Raw genomic sequence first — 12,746 nt, forward strand, 5'->3', positions numbered from 1 at the left:
AATGCGCGAGCCTAACAACGCGCCTTTGTTTCCACCTCATTGCAAACAAGGGCGTCCTGGAGATTGCCAGGATTTTAATAACGCCAGGCTATTAATAAATACGATCAACTGCAGAGCCTGGTCTCTGTTGTGTTTTCCGTGTTTTATCTTAGGGCGGCCGGATCTTGGTATTCGGCAGCATCTGTTCTGGTTTGAGGTGGTCCTATGCGCCTTCAACATTTGACTACTTTGTCAGTTTTATGAAAGATCAACATAAATAAACGCTTGCTTAACATCTTTAAAACACACCAGTCGTACTTTAGCTGTCGAGTAAGTGTGAACCCTAACACCACTGTCAGAAGATGTGGCACAATTTACCTCAGTTTGGTCTCACCTGCAATCCTGCTTTTGAAAGAATATAGAAATGATGGAATGAAAGCTCTGAAGAGATGGAAGCCAGGGACACTCACGCCATCTCAGTGGCCTTAGAGAAACCTCGAACATGACCAGTCTCCCTGCCTCTCCATAAAAACATCTTTGTTATTAGAGCTCAGTCTTTTTCCACAGTAATATTAGCAAAACAAGACGGTGGCTGTTCTCTTGTCCGATTCTGTCATGTTTTTGAGGTCCTTTGCACTTATTTGTGGCAAAGCATTCTCCGCAGTAAATCGATTATTTCAAAGCTTTGCCAACAGTGGCTGCGGAGAGTCTCGGGGCAATGCCCATATCTAAGAGCTCAGATAACATTTGTCATTTGAGTCCATATACTCATGCAAGTACACAATGGTAGGCCAGCTCTTGTGGAGCATGCTTAACACTATTGCAAATGAAATAAGGAGTAAAGGTCCTCAGTGTCCAGCACTGACACTATCAATTGCAAGGTCACCACGCAAATCCTTAGTGTGTTATGTATGAATCCATATCGTAATAAAACAAACAGGATAACACTGTTTCACAGCGCAAACTGCACAAGTCGAATTGTTCATTTTGCTTATACACTATACTCATCACACAACTGTTATCTCATATTTCAGAGCAACTGCACACTGTTGTGAAAAGCTGGGGCAGCGAAAATACAAAAAACATTAGTATTCTTTTACTCCTGCTCCTTCAAACCAGAGTCACTTCAGGTCTGTGTTGTCCAGAGCTAAGGGACAAATCTGTCATCGTCGGAGTCACAGAAGATGTATGGAATGCATCGCTAGGCCCTGGAATGAATTGCCCTTCTCTTAATCAAGCCAGGAATAACCAGCAATGCTCTGGGCAGACCAGTTACTAGACAAGCGTTCACTCATCAATCTCCTTTCACACAAATCTCTCAGACTCCCCCACACTTCTCAATTCTGAGTATCCCGAGCTGGATCAGAAGGAATTTCCTGCACCCATTTTTCACCTGCTTCCCCCAGCCCACCACGAAGAAGTTGTTTAGGCCCAAAGGTCTATTTTGACTGAGCAAAACAAAAGCAGTGTAGTGCAAAAGACACCACTGACATTTCAGACCCATGCACATTTAGGCCCATATTTATACTTTTTTAGCGCCGCATTTGTGTCTTTTTTTTTACGCAAAAGTAGCGCAAACTTACAAATTACAATTATATTTTGTAAGTATAGACTGCTTTTGCGTCAAAAAATGACGCAATTGCGGTGCTACAAAAGTATAAATATGGGCCTTAGTAGTCAGCAGGATAGTTCGGTCAACTGACAACTCACTGCTAATGTTTAAGTGGCAGTATGGGCACTATATAACCAAAACGAGTTATTACATCAACTGGAAAAAAAAAATAATGAGAGTAGACACTGGAAGGAAATACTGCCCCCATTTTCTAAATTTTGTTACACCACCTACGAGTCACTGTGGTACTGAAGTCTATAAATCACAGGTCAAAGAGAACAAAACACATCTTGAATCTCTCAAGAAAGGCCTTACTCAACACTCACAGAGGAATCTTCATCCACAATGAAAATGGTGCACCGCTCGGTCTGCATAAAAGAGATAATGGTCGCTGCTATTTTCTTCAAGATGACTTCCAATGACTGCTGCTCTTCAAAAATCAAGGTAGCGAGGTCAAGGAGTACCTGCACAACAAAGGATCAAAATTAAAACAGTCTGCAATGGCTGCTAGAAATGGCGGGAGAATTTCGATATGTGCGTGGTCGTATTTAATTGCAGTGAGGCAACAGTTTTTAAAATGGCATTTGCACCTCAGACTCGACTGTGAAGTAAGTAGAAAAAGCTTACGTGCAAAAAGAAAGAATACACAGGGAGTTACATTTGTCAGCTACCTCTCGGGATCGTTCATGCTTTCAGACGGCATGACTGGAACCGTATAATGGTTCTCGGGCAGTGCTGATTGCTACAAGCTGTACGTGCACAAATAACTAGTTCAGAAAAAAAAAGAAAAAAAAAAAAGAGTCTCTATCGGGGAAATAATATACTGCACTATATATCGATGTTTCATTTTGGAGCTTTAAAGTGCGATAAGTCACATTTGCTACTGCCGGAAAAATAGAAATAAACTTAAATCTACTGTTAGTTTTAGTATGAATGAGCCAAGGGAGGGTCACGGGGGAAGCTAGTCGCAGGCTAGCCTTCCCTCGGGAAGATTCGTGGGACAGAGGGAGAGGGACAGGATTGGTTAGGCTGTGTGGGGGAATTGAAGGGGTCATGTGGGTAGGTACATTTAAGGGACCAGGAGAGGAAATGACAAGGAGCGTTTAGAGATTCTTTTCCAGAGAGGCCCTTTTTTACACTTGTAACAGGCTCAGGTGCGAGGAAAGGCTGCGTTGCCCTTGTGTATCAGGGCGGGATGGCCACACGGCATGACGCAGAGGTGGTGCACACTACGCTGCTCACCATCGGAGAGGCCGGGCGTGCTGGCCTCTTGCAGACCGGAGTGTTGGGTGAGGCCTGCGTTGACATAGAAAGACCGATATGGGCCACGTCACGGGGCGTGACGGCTGCAGTGGCAGCGTGCATCTCACCAGCAAATGTAAGCAAAAAGGGATGGGGTAGAAGCATTTCTCTGGGGCCACGGGCCCCAAAAGTATCTGGGACGCATAGGAGCCACACTGTGCCATGGGGGAAGGGATCCCTGGGGCTCATAGTGGGGACGTGAAGGAGGGCAGTTGGGGGGAGCCCATGATGGAGTCCTCTGAGAATGTGCAGAAGGAAAGAGGAGATAGGGGGTCAAGGGAGGATACTGGGCTGGTGGCCCCCTTGGACCTGAGTCTGGCCAAGGCTGGTAGGAACAAACAGAAGGCTGGTGCCCAGGCTCCCGACTGGGCCCTGAACATGGGTACTAAGAGGAAACAGGCAGGGGAAGGCACCAGTAAGCCCATAGAGAGTGTAGTTACACAAGTGGAGGGTCGCAGGAGTGGGGGCATGGTGCCAGGTGTGAGCGGGGCTGGGAGGGGCAGGTTGTATGGCATGGACGGGGTAGGGCAAGGGGTCCCAAAATGGGCTTAAGGATCAAAGAACAGCACAGGATGGTGGAGGAAACATAGGCCCTTTGGTAGAGGTTGTGAAGGCGTTAGCGATCAAGAGGCAGAACAGGTGCGGCAGGTCAAAAAGGAGAAAGGGGTAGTGGCAAAAGGGGGAGCTAGGTTAGGATTGGAGATTTAAGGTCCAAGAAGATACTGGCTGTGGGTGCCTGCAGAGTCAGAAGAGGGAGGTCAGACAGGGGGATCTGGTGCAGCTCGTGGGTCCGGTAATGTCGACGATGCGCTAGGTTGGGGCGGCCTGGAGGGCGGTGGCGTGAGGCCAGCAGGTGAAGCTGGCAGAAAGTTGGCAACAGTAGCAGGCAGCATGACAGCCCCAGGACGTTGGTCTGAAGAACCAGGGGGGTTCATGGTGGCCCTCTCTATGACGAAGGACCATGTGTGTTGTGTGACACCTAAGGAGAGGACAACATGGGAAGGGTCTAGGCGCACCTTTACGGATGGACGCTTGAAGGAGCGGGTGATGGGTGATGCGGTTGATTGTGAGGATGAATTGGAGCTTGATTACGAGGAAATGAGTGACGACTGGGAGGAAGGTGAGGTCTGTGAGGAAGGAAGGGGTGGTCGAGATGTGATGGCGGGTGGGCAGGGTTGACTCACAGGCGGCAGAGGTTGGTTTCTTACAGGAGCCAGGTGCGGACACCGGAGGCAAGCAAGGGCGGTGGAAGCAGGCAGGCACGGCAGCCAGGCACCCAAGGAGGAGTGAATCTGGTATACCAGCAGGCAAGAAGGATGGGTAGGCTGTGTGGGATGCACAGGAGGGGGGATCTGAGAAAAAGGCATGCAAATACGTAGCAGTGGTTGACGAGGTGATTGGTACTGAGGGTGAGTCAACAGGAGTGGGACAGCAAGGAAGGAGGAGGTAGTTCAGGAGCTTAGGTAGATTCTTCCAAAGCAGGGGAAGGGGGTGAGTGAGGAGTCTAAGGAGAATTCCGGTCACAAAAAATGTTTACCCTACATGGGTTTGGCCATATCGGTGGGATCCCTCCTTTTGGACAAGACAAAGGGCAGAATCTGGAAACATGCATATGTTGATGTGTTTAAGCTCCTTCATAGGGATATTCAGGTGAAGGAATGGTCAAAGAGAAGAGTGGGAATTGGCCAGGAGACCCAGGGTCCCCATTATTACGGAGAACTGGACGTCAGCATTTCTGATATACACTAGCGTGTATTGTGATAAATACTGACAGGGTCATCGCCTTGTTTAAGTACATGGACATTATAAGGAAGGCCCAAATGCATATCGGGAGGTTTGCATGGCTCAGCTACGATGAGGAATTCAGGGTGAGGGTCAGCGTAAACCGTGATAAACCATGGGGGGATGTGGACTCTGAATTATGGATGCAGTGGATGTCTTCCACTCAACCTACAGCCTTGATGCATACAGTGAGTGGATTATCCTATTACGTATAAGTCCTTTCAGCCACGTCCCACCTTACAAGGGGCAGATACTGCAACCAGTAACATGGGCAGAGGTATCTATGCAGGGGGAACACTGGGGGCCTGCTGGAACTTTATTAAGGGATTTTGCAACAGAAACCTTTATAGGTTCAAGCACGAGTGCTCCAAGTGTGGGCGCAGACATCCCATTACAGAGTGCTTTACACTGGCCAGCCCAGCAGGACATTGGAGGATGGGGAGGGGCATAGAAGAGCAGGGCCCTGCTGGTCCAAAAGGCTCCTACACCAATTAAGTTGGCTGCGGAAATCCAAGACGGACCAAGCAGGGAGAGGGAAGTGGATCTGGATGATTAAAGGAGGGTGTGAGACTGCTTGCCCCGTGAGAGAGTGGTGGTTGTTTCAAGTGTGGATGGGGGCAGGCAAGGGGTGGTGTTTTGTCATCAGGATGGCAGCAGGGTCTCAGCTTTTCATTTTTTGATGGTGTTGCCCAGAGCAGTGGTGGCGTTAGGCCAGTATCCTGTCTCCTTCGGGACCCACTCGTTTCAGAATGGGGCAGCAACATCAGTGGCACGACGTGGGGGGGGGGGTGGTGGGATGATGAAGGTTCACATGATTGGAAGATGGTGGTTAAAATGCAGTGAGCGATATGTGCGGAAGTGATGGGGGATTCAGTACGGGGTTTGTGGTGATCTGGTGATGGCGGCTAACATGTTTCTTTTACCGAGAGTGTGTGAGCGACCCAACAAGTCACAAGGTGGGAATGTATGATGGAACAACGCATGCGTCAACCACGCATGCCTGAACAACGCAGTCGGAACAACGACCCCGTTGTTTCCACGAATGCCTTTACCATGCATGCCTTTACAACGGTTTTTCATTGTAAAGGCATGTGTAGAATGGCATGCGTGGTTTTTGCATGCCATCCCCCACCCACCCTAAAAACACAACTACTCCGATACCCCCCACCCACCCTAAGCCCTAAAACCCACGCCAACCGACCTAAAAACAACCGACCCAACCCCCAAAAATAAGACTACTCTGTCCCTAAAAAGTAAATGACCCCACCCCCAAAAACCAACAACCGCCGCCCCAAAAAACAAACAACCCCAATCCCCCCACCCAAAATCAAACTACCCCGACCCCCCACTCCCACCACCAAAAACACTAACTACCCCGAGCCCCTACCCCTAAAACCAAACTACCCGACCCCCCACCCCCAAAAACCTAACTACCCCAATCCTCAAGAAACAAACTACCCCACCCCCAAAAGCACTAAACACCTGAACCCCCACCCCCAAAAACAAAACTATCCCGATCCCCCACCCCTAAAACTAAACTACCCAACCCGCTTACCCCCAAAAAAACAAACTACCCCGACACCCCCACCCCCAAAAACCGACTCCCCACCCCCAAAAACCAAACTACCCCGATCCCCCACCCCAAAAATCCAAGCTACCCTGACCCCATTCCCAAAAACCAAACTACCCTGACGCCCACCCCAAAAATGAAACTACCTCGTTCCTCACCCCACACCCCCAAAAGCACTAACTACCTGAACCCCCCAAAAATAAGACTACTCTGTCCCTAAAAAGTAAATGACCCCACCCCCAAAAACCAACAACCGCCGCCCCAAAAAACAAACAACCCCAATCCCCCCACCCAAAATCAAACTACCCCGACCCCCCACTCCCACCACCAAAAACACTAACTACCCCGAGCCCCTACCCCTAAAACCAAACTACCCGACCCCCCACCCCCAAAAACCTAACTACCCCAATCCTCAAGAAATAAACTACCCCACCCCCAAAAGCACTAACTACCTGAACCCCCACCCCCAAAAACAAAACTATCCCGATTCCCCACCCCTAAAACTAAACTACCCAACCCGCTTACCCCCAAAAAAACAAACTACCCCGACACCCCCACCCCCAAAAACCGACTACCCACCCCCAAAAACCAAACTACCCCGATCCCCCACCCCAAAAATCCAAGCTACCCTGACCCCATTCCCAAAAACCAAACTACCCTGACGCCCACCCCAAAAATGAAACTACCTCGTTCCTCACCCCACACCCCCAAAAACCAAACTACCCCCACCCGCCACCCCCAAAACACTAACTACCCCCACCCCAACCCCCAAAAAAACAAACTACCCCGACCCCCTACCCCCAAAAACCAATGACCACCACCCCCAAATTCCAAACTACCCCGATCCCTCACCACACCCCCAAAAAAACAAACTACCCTGATCCCCCCCTCCGCATCCCCAAAAACAAGAGTGGTTCTGCTTGCATTAACAATGACATCGTAGTTCCGAGGTTCGTTGTTCCGGATCTTCCCCACAAGGCGGTGACGTGGATAGTGGGGCACTCTTTCATCCATTGGGCAGGGAAGTACGCTGCACGCAATCTGGGACTGCCTAACAGATGGCACGAGGTGCTCTGGTGGGGAAAGGGTGGCACGACATCAGGTGGTTTACTGCCTTGGCTAGCATCTATGGTGCCTTGAAGGGGATGCCCGGACATGTTGGTCTTGCATTTGGGGGAAAATGATTTGGTACAGTTAGCAGGACTGACACTACGGAAAAACATGCAGCGGGATCTGGAGAGTCTAAAGCTCAGAGTTTCTGGGACATGCTTGGTGTTGTCAGAATTTGTTCCACGTAGGATATGGAGAGGAGAAGTCAAACATGCAGCCATTGACAAGACACAGAAAAAAGTGAACAGGGCAATGAGAGTTTTTTCGCGCGGGTAAAGGCATAAATGTTGTGTCACATGGGGCCATCAAGGAAGAAGAAGGGGTGTTTTTCTGGGCTGATGGTGTGCGCCTTTCTGAGCTGGGCTACGCCCATTGCACATTGGAACTAAGAGACGTTTTGGGGCGGTTGTGGAATGAGAAAGTGTGGTGCGGATGAAGCAATTGGGGTGTTGCAGTAGTGAATGGGTACTGGGGTGGGGCAGAAAAATACCCTCCAGGCTTTTTCTATGTGGCGGTACATGGGAGGGGGGTGGACAGTCAGATGCAGGCGGATCCATCCCTTGGGAGGAGGAATATGGTTTTAAGGTAAAGGAAGATCAGGGGGTAGGTTGGCTGTAGCAGGTGAATGAAATGGTGGTTGGAGGATGTTTCAGAAAGGAAGCGAGGAGGATGACAGTGATGGGAGAAAGTGACGGGGTGAAAGGCGGAAAGAATGTGTGAGACATTATGGTGAGAGATTGGGGATGAGGGGCAAAGGAGAAAACACAGGTGTTATATTAAGGATTTAAATATGTTGTGTTGTTACATGTTATAATGCTTATTGCAATCCTGTCCCAATAAATTGCTCTTTGCACTAATACTGAAGTCAGTATGATTGTCCCATGAGGTATTTTAAGAACTGTGAATCAGGAAAATGCGCCTGTTTAAAAAAAATCATGTGTGGAGCAAAGGTGGGCTACAAGAACCACTCAAATTCACCCTGCAGGCAAACCCGAAAAACAAGTGGATATGTGGCATTTCACATGATTCCTGCAGTTTGCCTGGTTCTCCATGGCAAGGCAAGGTCCAGGAGAACGACACAAACTGCCCAGAAACAGAGTAGTCCACATGGCTTTCCCTGGATTTCTTGTTTCTAGGAAGAACCATACGAGCTGCATGAAATAGACAGTTCAAAGACATGTAGGACAGCTGCTGTATGCGGAAATGTATAACAACTTGATTCCATCTACTGTGGGTTAAAAACAAGTACTGGCAATGCCAATAGGCCTGGATAATGAGCCTCTTGTCACTGATGGGTTTAGGCACTTAATAGGTCATCAAACATGTACTCTTTCACTCATCTTTGGACTCTTAGATCCAATTAGCCATCCACTGACTCATTCTTACATTCTCCCTCTGACCCAATCACAATAAAACACACAAAATGTCAACATCAAATGAATGGTATACATGACCTCCTCCTGTCTGTGATACTGCCAGATAAAGACAAACACCAGAAATGATCTAGTTAGCTAAGACACTTTTACAAAATTACACTGTCATGTGTGCAGCCCTGAAAGTTCAAGCTCAGGCAGATGGATAAATAAACAAAATGATAACATCTGTGTGGAGGGCAAGCACTTTTTTTGAGGAAGCACATAACTTCTGCCCAATCAGAATGTACTCCTGGGTCCCAACATGTGGGGGAAATCAAAGCCTCCTTCTGGTGTTGCTCACTTAATTGTTTGACGAAAGCTGTGCTGTCAAGCCAGACCATAAAAAGCCCTACCATTCTTAGTTCTCTGAGTGAAAACCAATAAGTAGTATTTGAATCTGCATCTGAGATGTTTGCCTGTTACAACATTATGGCCCTCATCAAGAGTTTGGTGGGCGGCAGGGGCCACCCGCCAAACTCTTCCCGCCTTCAGACCACCTGTGCAGCCTGAACCCCGCTGGCCTTAATAGGACTTCACCACAGGTCAGACGGGCAGAAACAGTGTTTCTGCCAGCCAGCCCTGGGTGAACAGGGCCTTAACATTGACACCGGCTCCTAATGGAGCCGGCGCCAATGCGGCGATGCAGCGGGTGCAATAGCACCCGTTGCGCATTCCAATGCCCGTAACTCAGGCAGTGGAATGCGCAACAGGGCTGTGCATGGGGGCCCCTGCACTGCCCATACCATTGCATTGGCAGTGCAGGGGCACCTAGGGACACCCCCATTCCACCAGGATTTCCATGGCGGTGTAAACCACCATCGAAAGGCTGGCTGCCCTGGAGGATGAAAACCATTGGGACCGCCAGGCTGCCAGCTTGCAGCAGCCTGGCGGTGTCGGTGGTTCGACCGTGGTGGCTCCTCCATGGTCATAATTTGGCAGTCCCACCGCCACCCTGTTGGCGGTGGAACCTGTTGGCCACCATGTTGGCGGTAGGACCGCCACTGCAAGTCTGGTAGTTTTGCGACCACCAGACCCGTAATGAGGGTCTATATTTAAAAAAATGTATTTTTCTGTTAAATCTACTTATAATTGTTTTTTTATCTTTTAAACACTTCAAAAATCTTTTTAAGATAAGCATCACCGAAGCCTATTAACCAATAAAAACGGACAATTATGGATGTCATTAAGGGTCACTAGAAATTACACCTGTTACCCAGGTCGGATTCTTGTGACCCCCTGGCAATGCACTGATGACCACAAGAAATGAGCATGGTTTATTTTCGGCAGCATCTGCAGGGGCCCAAGCAATATACAATCCCGTATTTTCAATAAACAGCAAAACATACGCTTAAACAACTTTTTGCCTTGTTGTAGTGTTGAATATATATCAGAAATTATTGTTTTAACAAAATGTTCCCAGCTTTATGGGAGTGATAGTACCTTACAAATGAGCATAAATCAACAATCAACAACTATTAACAATGATAGGAAACAATCTAATTGAATCACATAGTTCATAATCAATATACATCAATTAATGTAAGTAGACATAACCACTATTTTGTTTTTGGTTTTGCATCACTTTGTAATTTAATAATACATTTCTATTTTGAAATAGAAATAATTTTGGTTCCCAATGTTGTTCTATGTTTTGATGCACTGTATCTTCTTTATCCTCCTATTGTAAGGAACACAATTCTTCATGTAATAAAAAGAGAAATGAATACTGTTTCCTCCTTAGTTCATCATGACAGCATGCTGGATTAAATGTAGCTGGTGTGTACAACAGTCATTTGTCTGTGTAAGTAACTGATGTGTTATGTTAATCTTGCACTTAAATTCTTAATTTCAGCTATTTCAATTATTGTGATATCATCAGGGTCAAGTTCTTGTGACGTCACTTCCTGGGAAGATGTGGGCCAAACATCATATGCCACTTCCTGTGATGTTAGATAGGAGAAAGGTTGTGTAATTCCCCCTCAGCTACCTCTTGGATTTTGCGGAATAAATTTCCAAGGCAAAAGTACAGGTAGAGATTTAGATCTTCACCTGTAAATACTTTTTTTTTTGTTAATTTTTTTTTGCTCAACAACATACCTACATATTTGTCTGGAAAGCTACTCCAGCTGCTGTTTTCTGGATGTACAAGTGGAAATGTCATGTAACTATTTCCTTAAGCTCCTACTTGTGCTGCATGGAGTTCATTCAGCATGATACAGAAATCTGCATTGGGGCAATGAGGTTTCCTGTACAAATGATCAATATACAAATCCCTTTTCCTTCCCTTTCCATATATTAGCCATTTGCCGAAGTAAATCTCTGACATTTCTAAGGTGGATATGAGTCAAAAAGGGTTTGAGGATGTGCTCACAAGTACATGACTGTTGGTGTTCCCAAATTTCCAAAGGCAAGCCATGCCCATTTTCCACCCCATGAATGAGATTTACTACTGCAGAATTTTCCACACATTTGATGGAGAAATCTGCAGCAGTAAATGCATTAATGCTCACCAGTGAATGCCTCGCTGGCATAATTTTTTTTATTTTCAGCCATTTCAGGTTGATTACAGTCAAATATACCTTTGTGAACAGGTCCCAACATGTTCTCTTGAAATGCTATGCACACATTTGCAAATGTGGATACTATACATGACTTGAAACTGTTTACAAGGGTGAGTGCAGGGAGGGAAAGGTTAATAACAGAAATAAATCAATCTTGCCAGTACGGTACACATATTTTTATACATTTTAGACAATATAATAAAACATTTTTGTTCAGCTCTCTTACATGTATTGATTGTGGCTGTACAAGTGCTTACTTAAAATACATTTTTACAACAGTACAATGAAAATGGATACATACACTGGTAACTTGTGGTGTTCCTCTAGGATCTATATTGACTCTAGTGCTATTCATTCTCAACGTGGAGCCTCTGAGAGGTATGACGGAAGAAATAAGGGTGACAATTCATCAATACACTAATGATAACCCGATCTATTTGAAGATCTCAACAGTTCAACAGGTGACCCCATGTGATCTTGTCTACAAAAACAAAATAAAAAATTGGATTTCTGACATTCTATTGAAGATTAACATTGAGAAAACCAAGTATATTCTTAGCAAAGGTCCACACACCCAGAGAAAAAAGAGGATTGGTTAAACTCAAGAATTGTGAATTACTCTCAGCTACCAACTGAGGAAGAATCTTTGGAAATCTGGCTTTTCTCTAACTTCTCAATGACGTATACAAAATGCATTGTAAACAATGCAGGAGTGTGACATCAAATAATCTATGTCCTTTCTTCAGCCTATGTTTTCAGATCAATGTTGCAATGTTTGGTAGTCTCAATTATTGACTGTGGGAACTCTTTATCAACCAGTGTGCCCTTCTACCATCTCAACTCTATTAGAGAGGTACTTCCCTCTGAGTCAGAATGATCTCCAGTTCCAAAAACTTCAACCACATTTCTCCCATGCTCAAAGATCTTCAATGACTTCTGCTTGAGGCCAGATTAAAACACAAATTAGCATGAATTACTTTCAAGGTACTACACATCCTCCGTCATGCGTACGTACTCCCTAGCATCAAAAGACCTGGAGCCACCAAAGTTCTATGGACCTCACAAAATCTTACCATGGAAACCAAGAGATTTAATACATGCTCAGAAAGGAGCATCATGACATTCTCTGGCAGTGCAGCAAACAACATCTAATCTAAGTTTTTTTATATACCAGTATTAATATATCTTTAATTGAAGACCCTACGTGGCTTATTTCCTCTTTGCCATGTCTCATAGTCTCATAATAATCCTCAAACCTACTTACTGAATAGTACATAAATGTCACTTACAATAAAATTAATCTTTTTTTTTGTAGAGTGTAATGATACTCTCCAGGGAAGCACACTTACTAAGAATAATAAATCAACATATCAAAAACCATAACACACCAAACCCAATGCATAAAACTCAACAAA

The 12,746-nt window shown here is 46.1% G+C and overlaps 1 protein-coding gene across 8 annotated transcripts in view; it reads right to left on the reverse strand.

Moving 5' to 3' along the window:
- PDE5A (phosphodiesterase 5A) overlaps positions 1 to 12,746 on the reverse strand; it is a 639,000-nt gene that overhangs the window by 253,049 nt on the left and 373,205 nt on the right. For all 8 annotated transcript variants that reach the window (XM_069230182.1, XM_069230181.1, XM_069230180.1 and 5 more), the window contains exon 6: positions 1,918 to 2,055. In XM_069230182.1, the coding sequence (XP_069086283.1) occupies positions 1,918 to 2,055 (138 nt within the window). The remainder of the gene's footprint in view (positions 1 to 1,917; positions 2,056 to 12,746) is intronic.

Source organism: Pleurodeles waltl, chromosome 1_1 (genome assembly GCF_031143425.1).
Source record: "Pleurodeles waltl isolate 20211129_DDA chromosome 1_1, aPleWal1.hap1.20221129, whole genome shotgun sequence".
NCBI classification, from domain to species: Eukaryota; Metazoa; Chordata; class Amphibia; order Caudata; family Salamandridae; genus Pleurodeles; species Pleurodeles waltl.